The sequence below is a fragment of the Epinephelus moara genome, chromosome 24 (genome assembly GCF_006386435.1).
Source record: "Epinephelus moara isolate mb chromosome 24, YSFRI_EMoa_1.0, whole genome shotgun sequence".
Classification (NCBI taxonomy): Eukaryota; Metazoa; Chordata; class Actinopteri; order Perciformes; family Serranidae; genus Epinephelus; species Epinephelus moara.
Window position 1 is genome coordinate 42,792,328 of NC_065529.1, and position 21,718 is coordinate 42,814,045.

Below are 21,718 nucleotides of genomic sequence, written 5' to 3' on the forward strand. Positions count from 1 at the left end.
CTGGTCTGTTAGGAAGCTGCAGGCCTCCTGTATAAACATCCAGCCTTCATGCCCAACACACACACACACACACAGAACACACTGAGGAACACTGTTACTGCTGATGGAAAATCCTCCGCAGAAATGCTGGGCTGTAAAAATGTATCCTAGCTTCCTAACAGTTATCAAACAGACAGCAAAATGCACATGTTTCAGGTTCAAGGTATTTTATTTGTATCCGCTGGAAGATTCAGTGCGCAGAAGAAAAGGCATTTATCTTCACACACATTTTACAAACAACACAGACAATAGACAGACATGATAAAGATACTCAAGGCTCCAATAAATCTACATTTTGTTGCTGTGACAGAGTGAGTGGTAATATGACATCTTTCAGAGAGATATTACTGTGACGCCTGTGTCAGGAAGAAGAGTTTAATACTGGGGACGAGCTGTTTGTGCTGTTGAACTGAGCTGCATGATATGAAGAGGTATTAGCCTCTCTGAAATATAGAGACATTATAATCTTCATGGAGGGAGGATTCAGTGCAGGGCTGTCGTATCAGACTGCATTAGCTTTCGCATGGCGTGCCTAATAAACTGGCAACTGAGTTTGTATTGATGATACAAGACAGATGATGAAGTCAGACAGCAGATCAGATGATCATCGATACATTTTAACACTTCTTTTTATAATACATGAAAAACAAAAATAACCAAACTTTCTTGTGTGACTGTTTCCAGCTGTTTCCGGATGTTTTTCATAAATGATCTTCAGCATCTTGAAACAAGACAGAATAAAGTATTTCACCGCACAATTATAAGATGAAAAAAATCTTGAAACAGTCTGATTTTTATTGGAAACAACTGTTTTTGTAGTATTTGTATACTCTCAACACAGCGGCACACATCAACCATATCTGACCATCATTAATCCCAGAGTGTCTGTCTGGTGTCCACACACTCAGTGTCCTCTGATGTGGAGCTACGTCGCCTCCATGTGGCCAAACAAAGACGTACAACACTTGAAATACTCATGATGCTGAACACGAACCTCTCATCATCACATCAAATTGTGTCATCATCGTGTCACTGAAATTTTAATTCTTTTCAACATAGCAAATCTTTTTCCTCCACACATTTACAGTATTAAAGTGGCTGCAACTATCAATAAGCCTCATCAAGGGCCAACCCAGTGCTGTCAGCTTTAATACATAGATAATACACACACTGATCAGCCACAACATTAAAACCACTTACAGGTGAAGTGAATGACATCGATTATTTTGTTACAGAGCAATGTTCGGCTGGGAAACCTTTGGTCCTGGTGATCATGTTGATGCCACTTGACACACTCCCATTGCAGACCAACCATCAGTGCATCATGTCACACCACAAAAACAGCTCAGGAATGGCCTGAGGAACGCAACAAAGAGCACAAGACATCCACTTGGCCTCAAACTTCCACACATCCCAATCTAACTCAGTATTCATGGGACATGCTGATACCCCAGAGGTACCCCTGATCCACAGTGGGGCCTAATTGGATTGGCTCTGACCTGTTGAAGCATGGACACAGGATCTCTGGGGGGTGTTGTGTGGTGTCTGGCACCAGGGTGTTCGCGGCAGATCTTTTGAGTCCTGTGGGTTGTGAGGTGGGCAGCACATCCCAGAGATGCTCAGCCAGATGGAGATAGGGAGAATTTAGACAGATGGGCACCTATAGCTCTTTGTCACATTCCTCGGGCCACTCCTGAACACTTTTTGCAGTGTGACATGGTGCATTGTCCTGCTGAGGGGACCACTGTCATGGGGGAGTGAGGTTGACATGAGGGGGGTACTTGGTCTGCAACAGTGTTTGGGTGGGTGGAATGATTTTCCAAGACAGAAATACATTTGACATTCAAGCCCAGGTCAAAAGCCACACAGGGAACCAAAAGGCTGGAGTATTCGACACACACGGAGCTAAGACGAACTGACACTGAGAGAAAACAAGACACATGCTAAATACTCAGGTGAGGGGAAGGATGACGAGACACAGGTGAGGCGGACCGACAATCAGACACAGGTGAAGTCATCAAAAGGGAGGGAAAACACACAGGGGCAGGAAGTGAAGTGATCTGAAACGAGAGGAGATGTGAGTTTCAAAGTAAAACAGGAAACAACATGAATGAATGAAATAAAAATATAACCTAAGAAACTTGAGCTGTGGCAAAAAGTTTCGTTTCTGGAATTGATGAGCACATTTTCTTTCTTCTGAACATATGTTTGGTAAACCTTTTATCCTGCGTACACATCTTATAAAGCTGTGAAGTCGAAAGGTGTGAAAGAAAAACTCTCTGCTACTTTATACTTTTACTCCACTACAGTTAAGTATTATACGTTTTACTTCACTACATCTAACAGCTTTAGTTACTTTTCAGGACAAGATTACACATGTAAAAAATATAAAGAATGTAAAAATGAATAAAATAAAATAAGATAGTATAAGATCAAATTAAATTAAATTAAATTAAATTAAATCAAATTAAATCAAATCAAATTTAATTTAATTTAATTTAATCTAATTTAAAAAATGATGAATTCTTATGACTCAAAATACATACACATTAAGTAATAAAAATAAATGTAATTAAATAAAATAAAATAAATTAAATTAAATTAATTAGCTCTACCTTGACAACATTTAAATGCTGCTTACATTAATGAACAAAAATATATACATTGTACATATAAATATAGGCTATATACATACATACATACATACATATATATATATATATATATATATATATATATATAGATAGATAGATAGATAGATAGATAGATAGATAGATATACATACATATATATACATACTCACTCTGAGTGTATTCATTTAACATAAGGAATATATTTACTTTTAATACTTAAAGTACATTTTGCTGCTAACACCTCAAAAGATTTTGAATGCTGGACTTTACTTGTTATTTAGATTTTTTTTATATATATATATTGTTTTTATTATTATTATTTTTACTATTTCACTTGAGTAAAAGATCCTAATACTACTGACCATAAAAACGTGTTTATGTAAAATCCATGTGATTAAAACATGAATAAATTAAAGAGAATAATAAAAAGAAATGCTTTGTGTTTGTGTGTTGTGAAAATATTTTTGGTAATGAAATATATTTGCTCTCCTCTACATTAAAGCAGTTTATAAAATAAACAGTATCAGTATTGATATTAATGATCGTAGCTCAGGTATGGTTGGTGTCATATTAAATTTAGTGGTATTCCCACAGGAATAATTTAATTTGGGTTAAACTGTTTGATGTTTTTCTCTGAAGCCCACCATCAGATTTTGGCTTTTCCCTGTTTGAGCACTGCCAAGTTAATGAAAGCTCTGTTTGCTCAGGATTGAAAGGGACTCCCAGAGTTCACTGATGTTTCCCATGTCCTCTTAAAGAGCTCAATGAGGAAGTGGTCCAGCAGCCTACTTCCCCCACAGCCTGCTGGTGGGGCTTCAGCCGGCTTTCACTGCCTGCACAGAGCCTCACTGGACCTCCTCTGTGTTCTGGTGATGGGGGACATGGACACATCCGGAACCTCTGGTCCTGATGGGAAGCTTAGGGCCCCAAAGTCTCTGTGGGACTCCAGCATCAAGCGGGGACGGACCGAGCCTTTTGTGGGACCTGCAGTGATGGGAGAAGTACACAAGAAGAACTGCCAAAAATACTGTCTGGATTTTACTTAAGTTAAAGCATATGTATTTTCAGTAAAACGTCCATAAACTATCAAATGTAACAGTGCAGAGAAGCCTCTTTCAGAGTGTTATTTATTCGATCACTGGATTATGATGGATGCAGTCAATCAGTGTTCCCAAAATATCTTAATGCATTAAACGGCATGATAATGAAATCAACATATACCTTTAATACTTTAGATATTGACAATAATGAACAGAGGGCCCCTTGTTGTCCTCGGGGTCCTAAGCAACCACTCAGTGCGCCGATGCCTCGTACTGGCTCTGCATCAATCCAACAGAGAGCTCCACATGTGGACAGGACTCTGTTAGCATTGCTGATTAGCACTGAGCTGTCGTCTTGGTAATGGTTGCTGCTAACACATATGGAGCTGTGTATTTCCTGATCCTGCTGAGGCTGAAGCCAGAACAAGACAAGTATTAAAAAACAACTGTCAGAGCACACAGAGGCTCAGAGGAGAGCCTGGACATCAATACAAACAGGCCCAAGTACATGACGTTGAAATGTTACATGACTTATCCAAGATTAACCTGTGTCTTACAGGCTTTAGCCATTTACTAGACATCATACAGTGTATTACACTTTTCAACAGAATCAGCAATTATACAATAAGTTAATTACCATGCTACGCTAACGTAACTGTGGCAACAGTAAAGCAGACTGAAGCACCGACTGTACTGGAGTAGCAAAAGTCTGTAACACTTTATAATAAGGTTACAAAATGAGCGTTTAAGTAATGCTCACCGTTAACAATTGATCAGGTCACTATGTGTTTATGTTTTGTCAGAAAGTGTCTAATAAATCATCATCAATGATTGTCTCTGTTATTTCGTCATACATTTATTTATATTCTGCCAAATTATCTGCAATCAAATTACACAAAAAAGGAAATGTCAGACCTGTGCTGTTGATGCATTTCATAAAACATCCTGCATTAATTCATCCATTAAATTATAATGAGCCATGATGATGTATCAAAGGTACAATTGGTAACTCTTATAACGCTCGTATTTGTTGAAACTGTCACTATATCAACACAGAATTACAAGAAACAGACAGTCTTCCCACTGCCTCTAATGGCATTTGCCATAACTGTTCGCAGTGCACCAAAAACAACCAATCAGAGCCAAGGAGTCTCTAATGCAGCTGTCAATCATGTCAATCACTGCTCATGAACTGTGGTACTTTGACAAATATGAATCAAAATTCTCTTACTACATTGCCTATTTCTCACCTCAAATGTTTCACAATATTTTCAATGTACTGTTTAACTGTAAACTGACAGTCTCACTTCAAAGTCGTCGAAATCTGGCACTGACGTACGGCATCTGAAACCAACGAAAAAAGGCATCCTTTAACGCTGGCATGACACATGGCTGGTTGCCATTATAGTTAGGGGCAGGCAGGAGGGGTGATGGATGGGTCAAAAAACGGGGACTTTCACCCGACACAGCTGTGTCCACATCCCGTAAGATTCTAAAGCCAAACACAGTTCTTTATTTCCTAAACCCAGCCTCGTGCGTTTGTTGTTGAAGGGAAAAAAACGTCACTTTGCGGTGTTGTACTGGCGTAGTTTGTTTATTTTGAAGAGTCTATGTAAACATTAAATTTCCTGTGCAAACAGAAGTGTATTTTGAAAGAAGACAATGTATGTAACAGGCAGAACTTGACACGGTGTCCCAGAACATCAACAACCAACGCACCCAGGGTACCTTGAATGTGTGACGAGGTCGGAGTGAGAATATGTTGAAAATGAGGACGTCTGTGTCCCAGCGGCCATGTTGGAAACAGTCAAGCAAAGCACCGCCCACTGGCTGGATCAACCTTTCTCTTTTTACAGCTGAACAGTGCACTAAAATATGTTTCTATGAACATTTGAGGCGAGAAATAAGCAACACAGTAACAGAATCTTGATTCATATTCAATCAGCGCTGCCTAGTTTGACAGTTTGACCACAGATCATGAGCAGTAAGTGACATGATTGACAGCTGCGTTAGAGACTCCTCGGCTTTGATTGGCTGTTTTTGCTGTCAGGCCATTAGACGCAATTTAAGAGGGCAGAGTAGCATGATTTTTTTTTGTCACAGATTATGTGTCACATGTAATATTATGTGGATAAAGTGACAGTTTCAGCAAATGAGACAAATGTTATTTCTATAAAAAATATCCCAATGCAGCTTTTTTAACCTTATCATAAAGAGTTACCTAAAAGTTTTAATGCAAGTTGGCTTTCTTATGTAACAGAATAAATGAAAACCAATGCTTTAAAAAACTGTGAATGGATCTGCACTTGTATAACGCCTTTCTAATCTTCCGACCACTCAAAGCGCTTTTGACACCACATATCACATTCACCCATTCACACACACATTCACACACTGGTGGCCGAGGCTACCATACAAGGTGCCACCTGCTACTCAGTAACCATTCACGCACACTCACACACTCACACACTGATGGAACAGCCATCGGGGGCAGTTTGGGGTTCAGTATCTTGGCCAAGGATACTTCAACATGCAGACTGGAGGAGACGGGGATCTAACAGCTGCCCTCATGTGCAGTAAATGTGCAGTGATATAAGGCATGTTGCTGCTAACAAGTAAGAAACAAGAATCGGTAAATTTCTGGATAAACTGAAGGATTGGTTACGACTTTGTTCACTCCGAATACTTGTCCCTCTTGTTGAGCTAAATAAACCATTTGAATCCTCGTTTCATTAGCTGAAAAAAGCACTGTGTCATAAAGAGGTCACATGTTGGAGATACAGCATTTCTTAGATCTGGGATCATGATGACATCACCAAAAAGAAGTCTGACAGGAGCAGCCAGACAATCAGATAACAAACCTCTCTGACAGTTGTCTAATCTTCACAGCCTTACTTAATGAAGTGATAAAAGCAGTCACTGCTGGTGACTTTCCTGCAGAGACACAACTCCTCGTGTCTGTCTTTGGGGTGACAGGAGCTGGTGGAGCACCTGAGGGAGTCCACATTTACACAGCAGGAAGTCCACACACAGGCCGCAGGCGGGTTTAAAACCCAGGACCTTGTTGGTTTTAGGCCATATTGCTAACTTGAGGCCACCGTGCCGCTATGTCTCAGCTGGTTGTCAAGGCAACCAAGAAGAGAGGAGTTTTGGCTTATCTGGGCGGACCACGGCAGTTTTTCCTCCCCTGCATCTCTGCCCTCTTTCTTCTCTCTCTGTTCAGTGACTGGGGCAGCTGGTGGGAGGCGGTGGGTGTTGTGTAGCTTAGCAACTCCCTTGGTGGATGGCGATTGATATGCAGCTTTGTTCAAGTGTCTCTCTCTCTGAGCCAGAGAGGGGGACGCCTGAACAAAGCAGGCCTTATTGAAGCTTCCCCTCCTCCTTCTCTTTGCCCAGGCACAACGACGTGGGAGGACAAATTTTTCAGCTCAAAGGAAGCGAGACTCAAAGTTACAACAGCAGGTCCTGAGAGTGTAACTCAGGGGCCCGCTGACATCTGTGAAAGGCCTCCAGGTGTCCCCAGGAAAATGAATACATTATGTCCTCTTAGTATGGAAGCAGAAGTCGTCTGTTTACTACAAACGTCTTCGAAATTCACTTGAAATGATCAAATCACTGAAATCAACTAGTAAAATCTGATTCATCTGATTAAATGTGTGTCGTTGAGTCTAATGTGAGCATTTGGGGGTTGTGATATTATAATATCACATTGAATAGACCCTCCACCCTCATCCATGTTCCTGAGTGTTGTGTCAGTATATCTGGTGCTTCTTGTTTGACTTTCTCACAGTTGCCTATTTTCTTTAGCTGTGTAAAACAGGAAATGAGACTGAACTTCAACTGTTTATTGTGTAAAAATCATAAGATGTACAGCCAATATCAAGCTAAAGTCTACACGCAAGGGAAACTCATTTTTTTGTAAGCCCTTTTTAAAATAAAATAATGTGAAATACTTTTTTTTCTTGTCAGATGAGAAGATGGATATCAGTTTCATCTCAGTGCATCCAGTCCAGCGATAGAGGTGACTTTGTTAAACTTTAGTTAGGTGAGTCATGGATTAGTCTGAGATTAAAAAATACACATAAAATTGCACAAAACAGAACAAAACAAGAGAAGCACCTTACATACTAATACCTGCCCCAGATTTCCTGCCGACTCGAGCCAGCAGCGCCTGTGTGTCGGGACAGTTCTCTGTTTACTGGTCCCAGAGGACCAAATATGAGCCGGCTCTGGCCCAACCACAGCTGCCAGATTCAGCTCAGGTTTAGGGGTGTGGACTCAGCCAGATTTAGGCTGAGATTCAGCTCCTGTTAGCAGCACTCAGGGCAGATGTGGGACAGAAACCAAGCTGCATTAGCTGCACTGATCCTGGCAGCCAGCCACACCAAGGTGCCTTCAGGTGGTGTTGTTTTTGCTGTTTTAATGAAAATGGTCCATTTAGATGATGAATTTGTGTCTATAGGATGAAGTGGTGATGTGCAGCTGGGGTGTCTTGTAAACCTCTACTTTTAAAACTACTTTAACCTTTTTTTTCCTGCTGTCAATTTGTCTCTTGTTCCTAAACTGATGTTGAAATGCAGCAAACCCAGAACCCTTAATATCAATTTGAACAGGAAGAAGGTACCGTCTGTTTTTGTTGATTGATCACCTGATGTCAGCTGACAAAAAGAGGTTAACGTGGCCAGTTTTGTGTTTACTTATGATGTTTTGGAGACAGTAAAGAGAAGAGAAAGAGTTTCCAGAGATTCATGACACTTTTATCTTCTCCCTCAGATTTGCTCACTGCTGAATTTTTTCAAATATCCTCAGCTGCTAAAATCCATCCACAGTGAACAAGTTTTCTACTGAAATATACAGGTGAGCAGCTTCAACACATACATTACTTTGTTTTGAGACTTCAATCAAAATTACTCAGAAAAGACGACACACTTTAGTGCGGACAGTTAAGTTAGACATCTATCTGGCATTTGGTTTTGTTAAAGTTAGACAACAGAGTGTTTTTATGAATTTAGGAACAGGATGTGTTCTGCCTTTTTCTTAACACTTTGCTTGAAAGAAATGGGAAGATGCGAGCCTTGCGCTATCAATATGATTTATATATTTTTATCCTGTTTATTGAACAGGCGTGGAGTTTGAAATGTAAAAAGGAGACTTTTAGCAGCTTTGAAAAAAACAACTTTATTTTAATATCTTGAGTTATTATGGACACGGGATCCATATTTTGATCCATATATTTAGTGCAGGATATTTTCTTGCATGCACACAAGCTTCCTTATTAGATTCATATCTTGTGCATGTGTACAAGATGTGAATTTGGTGCGCAATATTATCGTCTTGGGTAAACAACATACTATAATACAGTGGTTCCCAACTGGTCCAGCCACGAGGTCCAGGTTTCTCCTTAGCCATTAGTTCAAGGTCCAAGCTAGTTTGCTGCTGGTGTCTGTTAGTCACTCACTCTAAAGCAGGAAACAGCACTTCAAAAGTGCAGCTCTGTGCTGGAAATCCACTGTACTGAAAAATAAATAATGTGTTTTCAAAGTTGACACGTTTGCAAGTCAACTGTGGTCCATTCAGAGTGGACCCGTGGACCACTTTTGGGCTGCAACCCACCAGTTGGGAACCACTGCTATACTATATGGATTAAGATAATGTAACACAAAAGATATACCCCAAAGATATTGTAGTATTATTATAAACTGTGACTTCAGGAATTCCACAGAAGATAACTCGTTTGAAACACTGTGTATTTTCTTTATGTAACTTTGTATAAACTGTATTTAATTTCTAAATGAACAAGAAGACATTCTGGCTACAGCTATATTACAAGTCATTATTAAAAGTTGTGTAAATTGTTTTCTGGTATAAATTGATGGCATTTTGTTAAACTGACATATTAAAAAGAAAAAAAGAAAAAGCTGAGAAATACTCGGGTGAGCGAGGCATTCTTGTCTGCTCTCCCCAGCAACTGGTCACAGAGCGACTGTGTTTATTATGTCTGCAGAAACTCAAAGGCCAACTGTTATTGTGAAGCTGTGACCTTCAATAATTGAATAATGACAAAAAGGAGCGTCACAGTCAGGCATGAAGAGCTTTCTCCTCCAGTGGGTGTTGAGAGCTCTGCTGCGGAGCATTCCTTCCATTGGAGATCAGAGTGAAAAATCCAACAACATCCGCCTCCACGCTTTTTCCAAATAAAATGAATCCACTTAAGGATATTTCCAAAAGTGTTCACACGTTCATTCAAAAACATGTTTAGGAACAAATGCAGCTGTCCATTAACAGGAGACTCTTTCCCTCTTTTTCTGAACCTTTCCCCCCTCTGTCCCCTCTCTCTGTTTTTCTTTCTTTGTTGGGAAAAAAGATTTCTCCTTGTCTCTCCTCATTGTTCAGTTTCTCTTTTGTTTTTTCACTTTCTCTGTTTTCTTTCTGTCTTCGTTGTGACTTCTCTCTGGTGGTCTTTGTCCTCATGCTTAGCAGCTTAACATTTAACTGAACTCTGAACTTTGGATTTGGATGTCTGCAAACTGAAATTTAATTTTTTAAAGAGAATTCCAATCTCTTTTTTATGTTAAAATATAACATTTAGTCATTGCTGACAGAGCACAGGAATTCATCCTACTGAGCTTTAATTTAACAGGTGGCACACTTTAAGAAAATCCCTGCTTTTATAACGGGAGCCCCAGAGATACTGTAATTTCTTGAGGACATGGCTGACTTTAATTTATATTTTTCTTATTGTCAACAGATCCCACATGCAGATCAAAACCAACAATGTGTTAGTCTGTCTCTGTGTTCTTTCTGACTTCCCTGTGGCTCTTCTCAGGGCTGAGAGGGGCTTATTGGTTAACTGGAGACATACATCTTTAAAAACACTGCACAAAAATATAGTTTCATTTTAAAAAGAAGGCTCGGTAGTTTCCTAAAACTCACTGTAGTTTTTAACAAACAATACTCCAACAGGATGAATCAGTGCATGTGTTGGGGATTATTTTCAGCAGTGGATTAACACACATTTGGAGCTTTAGTGAATATTTCCAGCTGCAGGATGATCAAAATAAACTACAGGGTGTATGCCCACAGTCACTCAGCGTAACTCATCAATGTCATCAATGTGTTTTTAATAGTTTCTGGAAAACAAGGGAGCTCTCTGGCCCAGAGGGAGATAAAATACCAGATTTCGGAAACACACACAATACTTGTTAGTTGATACATTCATTGTTGGTCTTTCGATTGAATTTGTGGACAAAAATAAACATATAGAATATCACAAGACTTGTCTTTTAAGATGTGATTCTGCTGCTGAAAAACACACTAGTTTTGATTTTTTTTTTAAAAAAAGGAAAGAAAACCATCTATAAAAACGTATAAAAGAGCACTTTCAGAGTCTAATGCACTAAATGGAAGTTCAACTCCATTACACCCACTTCCATTCCAGTTATTGGTAGAATAAAAATCACTGTAAACACTACTTTTGTATTAGTTGATAAGGTTTACACCAGACATTTGAAAACACACACAGAAAAAGGATTAATCACAGGTCATGTAACACAGTTTTTCAGAAGATCTAAACTTTACTGAACCAAAAGTAACAAAACAAGTCAAACGCCACACTGAATTGTTTCTTGTAGCTTCAAAATATTGATTGATCTGTAGTATGATCTCATCCCATTTTAACAGCAAAATGTCACGTTAAAGGTATACTATGCAGGAATTGTAGGCTACTGTTTGTTGGTGAAAGTCAACCCCAGATTTGTCCGCTTAGCATTTTGCCATTTTTCATAGCTTCCTCTTGGATGCCTACTCCATCTGGTACCTGGCTGCTACCTTTTTACAAAGTCCTTTACAAAAAATAAGAAAATACAGGCAGAGGACAGAGTCTGCAGATATATACACTGCCACACCCTTCTAGTGGGCCATAAGTGATGATTGAGAGGGATCCCTGCATAGTATGCCTTAAAAACAGTTTAAAAGTTCACAGCAGTCTGTCAGTCTGCTGACAAAGAAGTCTCAGAATGTCTATCTTCAATTTAGCCGACTTAAAAAAATCCCCCAAACTCAAATGATCCAGTGTTTCTATCTCATACAGTACTTAGAGCAGATAATACTAATATCCTGATTGAGCATTAGAGATTAATAACTACTATAGAATGTATCATAAAAAACTGCAAAACAATAATAAGAGCTATGAAGACAGGATTAAATCCATCACACTAAATTTCTTTAAAAAAAATACAAGCAAACAAACAAATAAACAAACTCTATATTGTACATAATTATCTAACGCTAGTCAGATAAGTTCCTGCTCCTACAGGGGCTCTACACACCACCAGTTCATACACACTGAAATGTAAGGATTGTTCTGATTTATTACAACTTTGGTGTTATTTTGGTGGTTTTGTCCATCATTTCTATCAGTAATAATATGTTCATAGCTGAGGTCTGGGAAAACGGTGCTTTCACTAAAACAAAGTCTGACAGTTCAAGAAAGCTCGAGCAGTCAGACATTTAGACAGGTTGAACAAATCTGTAAGTAAAAGTCATGTGGAGGTAAAAGTCAACAATGTCAGCATCACAGACTGTACAAAAGAAGTGGACGTAGCCACTGTGACGTCATCCATTGGTTTGTGGACTCCCGTTTTGAAGCCTCGAGATTGGCATTTTGGCCGTCGCCATCTTGTGTTTTGGAGCCAGCAGTGACCATATTAGAATGAGGGGGTGAAACTTTGGAGAAGGGAGGAATAGATATGACTGAGAACCCAAGGACACCTCCATGGTAGTGACTTGTCAATCACAAGGAAGCCCCACCCTAAAGCATACCCTGCTTTATTGTCTATTTTACTCTAAAAGGGAACATAATTTACAAACTGAACATCATGCTGTAATGAAGGTGTAAAACTAGCGACTGAGACCATAAACTCATCCACTGGGTCATTTTCTCATTGACTTCTGTACAATGCAGGTTTAAGGCACTTCTGCAGTGACTTTACTTTTCGGTTAACCCCTTGGTCAGCGTCCATCTCAGTTTACAGACCCACTACCTGCTTTAACTTTGACCTCACCCTACTTACTGTACTACTAATAAAGTGGTTTAGATAGACCACATGATTGAGAGTGTGTCAACAACCCAACAAGCACACACACAGTAAGTTGAACATCACATTTCATCCCAAAACCATGAGCATTAATCTGCAGGTTTTAGTCTTTCCACCAGATGAACCTGCTGCAGGGATTCGCTCCCTTTTTAGCCACAACAGCATGACTGAGGTCCGACAGTGATGTTGTCGGGTGGTCAGGTCTGGCTCACAGCTGGTAATTAAGTTCATCACAAAGTTTTTGGACGGGGTTGAGGTCAGTGCTTTGTGCAGGCCAGTCAAGTTCTTCCACACCAAACTGGGAAAGCGGTAAACAGGTAAAGGGACAAACATATGCTGTTGGCACAAAGTTGAACGTACTAAAATATCAACTTTCATAGAAACTAAGAGACCAAAACTAAACCAGGAAAACAAAATTGCAACAGAGGTGTCCACATACTTTTGTCTCCAACCTGTTTGATCATCTGACTGCTCGTGTTTCTTGATCTGTCAGACTTCTTCTTAGTGAAATCACCAGATCTCTGCTATTAACTTAATGAGTATAGACAAAATGGACAAAACCACAAGAATAAGACCTGAGTTGTAATAAACCTAAATGATCCTTTAAAGTTACATGTGGTTAAATATAGTTCTGGACCTCAGCAGGGCGTCCCGATAGCTGCTGAAGAGTCTTTCGCCCTGTCGTAGCAGACTGCTGGTTCTGGCACCAACAGACTCTTCATCGTCTCATCTTTACTGGACGGAGACAGGGAGGTCGGAGATGGCGATGTGGGCGAGGAGAGGTTGGAGGTGGCGGTGGTTGAGGCAGATGAGGAGGAAGAGGAGTTGCCGTCTGGGAGGCACTCTTCACAGCAGCAGCAGCAGCAATCCATGAAGGCCTGGCCCAGCGAGCGACACAGGCACAGCAACAACACCGGCGTCGCCGAGCAACGCACAAACAGCAGGAACTGTCCAATCAGACTCAGAGCTGGCAGAGCCAGAGCAGGGAGTGCAGCGGACACGTGGTCGGACACATACGCCAGGGTGATGTTACAAATGCTCTCTGGCAGGTTGCACAGGATGTACAAGACTGTGAGTGACATCACAGTGGAGCGCAGTCTCTGCTCTCTCGTATGCTGCTTTTTCTTTGTCGAGGATGAAGACGAAGACAAGGAGGAGGAGCATCTGCCAGTCACCTTCTCACCAGCAGGTTTCTGCGGTAGACGCTGGGCTAACACTTGCCTCGTCACCAAGTCGCAGGCCAGAGTGAAGAGCAGTGGCAAACAGAGGTAGCACCCAAAGACCCACCACATGCGGGCCTCGTGGTAGGTCAGCACCAGAGAGTAGATGCTCTCTGGGAGCTCCACAGACGGCTCACGGACACAGATATCCACCTTGAACGCATCTGGTCGGGCCCTGAAGGCAGCTATCAGCGAGCCTCCTGGCTGACTCTGCTGCTGGTCACTGGGGAGCACCGGCAGGTTGACAGTCTCCTGGAGGAGCTGCCACAGCAGCAGCTCAGGGGCAGCCAGCACCATGGAGCCCACCCAGATGACGGACAGTTTGGATAGGATGGACTGGCAGGGCTCCACCTTCGGCGTCTGAAGGGGCCCGGGGCCGGTGGCTGCATGGAAGCGATCGATACTTAGAGCACAGAGGCTGAATGTGGCCACACCCAGAGAGGTCACCTGACAGAGAAATGACAGAGAGGTGTGGATATGAAGATTAATGGCACACGTTTCTTTGGAAAGAAAATTGTTTTCTAGGTCAGGTATAGGCCATGTAAGTTCAAGTGTGTAGGATTTAGGGGCATCTATTGGCAGAAATTGTATATAGTACTCATAACTCTGTCTTCATTAGTGTGTAATCACCTGAAACTAACAATCATTGTGTTTTTCATACCTTAGAATGAGACGTTTATATCTACATAACAGAGCGGGTCCTCTTCACCGGAGACAGACATGTTTTTCTACAGTAGCCCAGTAAAGACAACTCAAACACTGATTCTGGATAGGGCGACACATTAATAAATAATTGGTATCAGGTTCTTTCTCCATTATGTTTATCCATAATCAATGCCCATATATCCTCTGCAGGGGTGGGGCTGTAGTCTATCTCAGCCTAGATTGGGAAAGAGGTCAGTGCAGGTGTACCCATTCACAATCAGGGATGCATGATAATATCGGCACATCATTGGTATCGGCCAATATCAGCTTTAAAATGAACTATTACAATCAGCCAACGTGCTTTTTCTTAGTTTGCACAATGAATGAATATTACACACATTGAAAAGTATTGTATTTCATGTCTCCATCTGCTGGTGGGCCATCCTGATAAGAGTATGCATGCATAATATGGTTGTAATTCCCCAAGAGAAGAGACTTGATGATCACAAAAATTAGAAAAAATATGGATATATCGGCATCATTTATCGGCAAAAAATCCAATACTGTGCATCCGTATTCACAATCATAATCTATCTAGTTAGTTAGTTTCAGTGAGTCCAGCTAACCACGTCCTGAGTCCAGCTCTGTACAAAAGATATCTATCTAAACACCTCACTCTCAGAAAGACAGAGACTAAGTGTATTCCCACAATGTTTAAATATTGCTTTGCTTGCTCTAAAGTTGTTCCTCAACATGTAAAACACAGGACTTCACAGATTATTTAACAATCCCTTCAGAATCCTACACCACCAGTTTTAATCATTTCAGCTTTGTTTAAGAGAAATCGTGTTTGTTCCATCAGTTTGGCATTGTGGACTGAATCAAATCAAAGCTGTACTGAATTCAAAAAGCTTTGCTGTTGCAGTTGTGAACAAAAAATTGTGCCATAGTTTCTGAATTCATCCACAATTGACCCAGAATCCAAACGTGAATTAATGTGAACTGTGCATGTGATCACACAATTTGAAGTACTGTGACTAAATATACTGAAAAACACCTTAGAACTTCACACCTTACAATTTTATGTCCACAGGCTTGTATTGTTGATGTCCTTATAAAAAAAAAACCCTGATATTTTATAAGACGTGTAAAAAGTAGGGTTGCAGTGATATAAAGGTTTTCAGGTATACCGTGATATAAAACTTGACAGTTATCGTACATTTGCTTACTTATGATACTGAAAAAAAAATGCAACTGGATGTTGAATCTCCCCTTTATTTAAGTTACTTTCAAAGGGGAGACTTTTTACACAAACTCCCATTAACAAAATGGTGTCAAGTTTCAAATATAGTAATAAAATGTTTGTTCAACCAAAAATAACCCTTCCATTTTCATTCCTTTAAGGGTCATTCTGATAGTATATATAATAATATAAATTCTGTAATACCATCCGTGATATCGTGAAACTGCCATATCTTCTGAGAAGCTTATCATACCATGAAAATCTCATACTGCTGCAACCCTAGTAAGAAAAAACTATATTGGTCCATATGCTCTGCAGTTCTTTTCCAGAGGGTCGGTGGTCCGATGGCCAATTTGGCCCCAATGTTGTTTTTATTTATGACCCATAACAGACACACATTATTTATTCCCATAGAGATAATCATTAGTTACAACTTCCTAATCCTTTATAAAATGCTGCCTTAAGAAGTGTCATATTAAAAAGTATAAATGTTTGGTATCAGCATTGAAACTCTGATACTGTATTGGCATAAAAAAAATCCCGTGATAGCAGCCCTGCTTTAAAAGTACAATATGATTTAAACCATCTAATGTAAAATCCAATATGCCTTTTTTGTACTGCAGAGCTGCTTCCAAGTTTAAACTGTGTTCATTCATGCTGCTGCTCTGACTGCAGTCAGACGTGACCTGTTAGCACGACCGAGAACAAAAAAAGACTTCATGCATTAAATTAGGCACAGGAAGGAGTTTCGTTGCTTAAAGAACAAATTAAAGGCTTTCCTCTGCTTTGTTCTGCAGAATACAGAAACGGGGAAATAAAAGGAGTCACAGAGGGAATACAGAGCCATTATGTTGTAGCAGCCTCAGACTGGGGACAGTTATTGGTGCCTCGTGCACATTAAAGTTGGCGGATTTGGCCAAAAACACAGACTATCATTACAGAGACTTGTCCTCCCTCTGTGAGTGCTTAATGGCCTCAAACAGTTAAGACAAAACTGAAGATAATTAACACAGAGCTCTAATTAGCATGAAAATAGTTTAACTAACAGAGCGCAGGGGCAGCTGGCAGCCTGACCCGCTTTAACACTGCTCAATACAACAAGTACAAACCGCTAAAGACCACTTTAAAAACGTTAATTAATTAGCAAGAAATGCATTCATTTGCATACAAATAGGTGAGGCAACAAAGAATAGAAGAGGCCAGCAGCCTGACCTTGTTAAAGACTGCTTCATACAAGCTGTTATTACAAATTAGTAAAACTCCACTTCAGTGATTTAAAGCTCTGTAGGCGTTTGGAGCTGGTTAAAAGACAAAAACAAGGCCTCCGCAGGCCGGCTGAGTCCGTGCTGAAACAGACGAAGCTACTGAAAACCCAACAATAGGAACCAAGAGGCTGTGTGAGCTCTACATTAATACTCTGTGAGGGTAACTCAGCCTCTAAACTAAGTTAACTGATAGGCTGAGCTTTTCACCTCATTATTTATCTTTTAATAAATCTCTGGACTGTAGGGACACGTGATAAGTCAATATTGTATTTAGAGATGAAGCAACTGGCCAATTATTTGATTAGTTAATTGTCAGAAAAATAACTAGCAACCATTTTAATAACCATTTAAGTAAGTTCTCTGGTTTATAATACTTTAAACTGAAGATTAGGGTTTTACAAGATTCATAAACAGTCTCTACCCCAAGCCCTCACCATACTGAACTCTGAACTGAACTGAAACATTTCTTTTTCTTACGTGCAATAACTTATTTTATGTGCAATAATATGCATGAGGACTTTTTTTTAATCCCATTTTAACTGCATACTTTGGCAATGAGTGTATAGTTTATCTACAATTGTGTAGATGAGTGAAATGGATGCTTTATTTGTTTATTTTTATTACTATTTATTACTTATTTTCATATATGAGCCCGGTCCTTGAGTGCACTTGAATTTTGTTGCATGTTTGTACTATGAAAATAAGGAAATCTGAAATCTGAATCTGACTGTTCAGAAAAAAATGAAATATTTGAAGATGGATTTGAAGGATTTTTCAGATTTTCTGACATTTCATGAATTAAATTCAATTAGATTTAAAGTTATTGCACACAGTATGGAACTTGTGTTGTCAAAAATATCAAGATATTGACATATATGGGTTTCTTTAAAACAGTTTTCTATTTTTCACGATATTGATACACCTGTAGCTGCGCTTTCTCGCACTCTTGCTACTAATGTTTACTGCAGTCATTCTGCTGTTTTCTGCTACTAACCAAGGAACTAAAAGTCCCTATTGTCCTGTTATATTTATTTTTGGATAAAAATTTTATATTTAAAGCCGTCAATGTCAAAACACTAAAAGGTACTGAGACGACAAAATGCGGTTGAGCATCTAACCAGAAGTGAAAAAGTAGTAAAGTGAAGACTTGTAATGCACTGTATATTTACTGGTAGAGAAACAGTAAGGAGTAGATATGATATGCTAAGATACAACATGTGCAGCAGGTACAGTAGGCAGTGCAGGCATTAATCATATATACATATATATGTATTTATAGAATACATGATCAGTTAATCAATAAAATAATCTGCAGACTGATCCATAATGTTGCAGCCCTAATTATATTTCATCAGCTTTCAGCAGCTCTGTTTAGAGCTGAAACAATTAATCAGTTATTCATAACATAGTTAGAAAGCTTAACATTCCCTTGTTTCAGCTTTCCAATTGATCAGTGATCATGTGTGTTTTTGGGTTAAATATTGTTGGGTTTGGATTAAATAAACATTCCAGTGCATGATAAATACATCACTGTGTGTCACTGTTTGGTTGTGTGAGCTGGAGAAGAAGAGTCACTTCATGCAGGGCCCTGCTGGCCTTCATGATGGTTCACAACAGACAGCCGAGGAGGCCAAACGGCCCATAACAGCACGTTTGTTGAGAGCAAAGACTGCTCTGAGTCTGAAACCGACGAGCAACAAGAAACAAACGGGCCATTCATCACAGACCTGCGTGTCTCTTTATTAAACAGGAAAACATTCACAATGAGTTTAACATGGGGGATTAAAGACGGCACTGATAGTATGAAGGCAGACTGGGGACTGATTAATGATCATCACATGAAGTTGTTTTAACTGTTTGACTTATTTGACATCTCTTTGCCTCACTATAGCTGTGAGATATCTAGGTTTTGGTACATTTCAAGAACACTCAAAGGACTCTAAAGGACCATTTGACTCCAGTTTAGTTCATTTATACAATAAGTTAACCAGTGCTGAACTAAATACTTGATTTAATTATTAGTCAAATAGATTTTTGTCTTATATCAATTAACTGCTTACCTTACTTTTCAATTAGACACTGATGATTCTCTGGTTGTGCACTCTTTGATGTGATGATTTGCTGCTTTTCTCAGTTTTATATTACTGAAAATTTTTATGTTTGGGGTTTAGATCATTGGTCAAAGAAACAAGATATTTAAAGATGTCCCATTGGATTTGGGGAAACTGTGATGGACACCGATTTTTCACTATATTTCATGTCAACCGAGTAATCAAAATAAAAAATCAATAGATGGATAAGTAAGAATCAGTGGAATACAAATTCTAAGTTGCAGCACTAAAGTTAAAAGGTAAAACTGTGTAAAACGTCAGTAGTAACTGTTGGTATGGTTACGTGTTATTTACGTCAAGCACTGATTCAAAAAATAGTTGACCAGAACTTGGAAGCCAAAAAATAAAAAACAAATGCATAAAATTAAAAAATAAATTAACTTAAATAAAAAAAAAAATAAAATAAAAATAAACTCTGTTAAACGTTTCTAAAAAAAAAAATTAAGTTCATTGTATTAATTTGTTAAAATAACTAAATAAAGGAACTAAAACAAGTAATAAAATTAAAATAAATGACTTAAAACAAAATATAAGAAATAAACATTTCTTCTTGTCTATTTATTTATATTATTTCATTGGATTATAAAAAACATAGAGGAAGTAGTAGCCAATTTTTGGGAAGTATTTTCATAATTTAAGCAATATTATAATAAAAATTAAACAATATATTTAGCGTTGAGCTTTTTATCATATAAAAAAATCAGGAAAGTAAATTAACTAATTAAACCTAACTTAAAATATTTGAAACACTGAACTTCTCACCTCCAGATAGGGCACGAGCCGGCAGGACAGGTCTCCTAGCAACCTCTTCAAGGTGAGCTCGTGGAAGACGACCACCGGAAGACAGAAGAACAGCACGAGGAAATCCCAGAACGCCAGACCCGCCAGGATACAGTTCCACGCGCTCTTCAGGTAGAAGTTGTGCCACACGATGCACATGAGCGCGAGGTTCCCCACGATACCCGCGGCGAACAATACCAGCGCGAGCAGCATGACTGCGTACGCCCAGTAAGAGCCATCGGTGACCGGGAACAGCGGGTTGAGGAGCCCCAACCCACGGTTGGAGGAGAGGTTACCCTGCGGGGCGGACTCGGGTAACCGCGGTGTGGTGAAGTACCCGCTCGGGTCGTCGTAGCGTCTCGGAGGCCCGTAGCTGCTCTGTGAGTGCGGGTCTCTTTTTTTGAAATTCCCATCCTTGGCTCCTCGCGCGAATCGCTTCAGTTCGGGAACTCTCGAACTTTCACTCCGGTCTAGAGTAGTCCTGTCCGGGGAGAGAGACTCCTGAGTCCCCGCTGCCTGCGGTCCAGCATCCTCCGCCCGCTGCGCCTCCAGCTCCAGCTCCAGCTCCAGCTCCAGCGCGGACCCTGACTGACCCTCCGGGTCTCTGTGGGCTGTGTGGGCTCTGTGGACGTGACGGAGCTCCGCGGTCCGCACAAAGAGAAGGAACAGAAACCAAACCGGACTCATTTTAACCGTTGAACTAGAAGTAACAGGTCCGTGTTAGCGGTCTGTTTCACAGACATGTGATGCAGCAAATATTAAACTCCGGGAATAAAAAGAGAGCCCATAAAACTGTCGGTGTCACAGTCCGACCTCAGTCCGGTCCTGATGGAGAAGTTTGGAGACTGATGCTCACTTCGGCACTTGTTACCCATCAGTATCAAGACTGAACACAACACGGGACTTCCGGTTATGACTTTCAAAGTAAGAAAAAAATTAAGGTGAGATAAAATGAACGCAGCCCCTCTGAGCATGGAGATGATACAGAAGTTCAGTTTAAATCTGTATACTAAAAATTGTTGCATCAACATGACGTTTTATCATGACGTAATCCCTGTCATGTGTTGGTGTAAACGGAAGTACGTTATGTATGAACATGCATTTCAATAAATTAACCAATATTACTTATTTTGTTAGAGTAGAATAACAATGAAATTTTGGTCTGATTTGAGTTCTCATGCTTTCAGTACTACTAGGGTCAAACAGTGAAAGATAAAATAAACAAGTTAACATAGTTCAGAAACTTGTTGCACATCATCAACTTTCTGAACTATGTTAAGTTTATTTTATTAGGGAATGTATGTATTAATAAACAGAGGGTTTTAGATTAACAACCCTCTTTTCATCTTTTTTCGATTGAATTTAACTCAATGTCGAACTGCATTGGTCTTATGGACAACAGAAAAAGTAACACATTTTTAGAATATTACAAAACATATTTGATGTGAAATGAACTGTTTTGTTTGTTTGGTTTTTGTTGTTGTTGTTGTCTTCTAATCTCCAATCTTACTTTATCCAGATCAGAGTGGACCTGCTGTAGGTTCACTGCAGCAATTAGCTCGTGACAACTATCACTTAAGTATTTTTTTTTTTAACAAACTTGGCGATTTTAGTAACACAAAAAAACATGATACATTTTACACATTA

General features: G+C 39.6%; 1 protein-coding gene across 1 annotated transcript; it reads right to left on the bottom strand.

Moving 5' to 3' along the window:
• Nucleotides 1-10,148: 10,148 nt before the first annotated feature.
• gpr37l1a (G protein-coupled receptor 37 like 1a) lies at nt 10,149-21,121 on the bottom strand. The gene is made up of 2 exons (XM_050038744.1): nt 20,054-21,121; nt 10,149-14,474 (listed from the first exon to the last, which is right to left on the bottom strand). The coding sequence occupies exons 1-2, from the start codon at nt 20,756-20,758 to the stop codon at nt 13,446-13,448; spliced, it is 1,734 nt and encodes a 577-aa protein (XP_049894701.1). The 5' UTR covers nt 20,759-21,121; the 3' UTR covers nt 10,149-13,445.
• Nucleotides 21,122-21,718: the final 597 nt, after the last annotated feature.

Bases quoted from the DNA above. Each gene is read 5' to 3' on its own strand.
- gpr37l1a (XM_050038744.1), bottom strand. From the start codon at position 20,758: ATGAGTCCGGTTTGGTTTCTGTTCCTTCTCTTTGTGCGGACCGCGGAG. The intron at 14,475-20,053 runs GTGAGAAGTTCA...TTTCTCTGTCAG, and splicing joins GGCTCGTGCCCTATCTGGAG to GTGACCTCTCTGGGTGTGGC.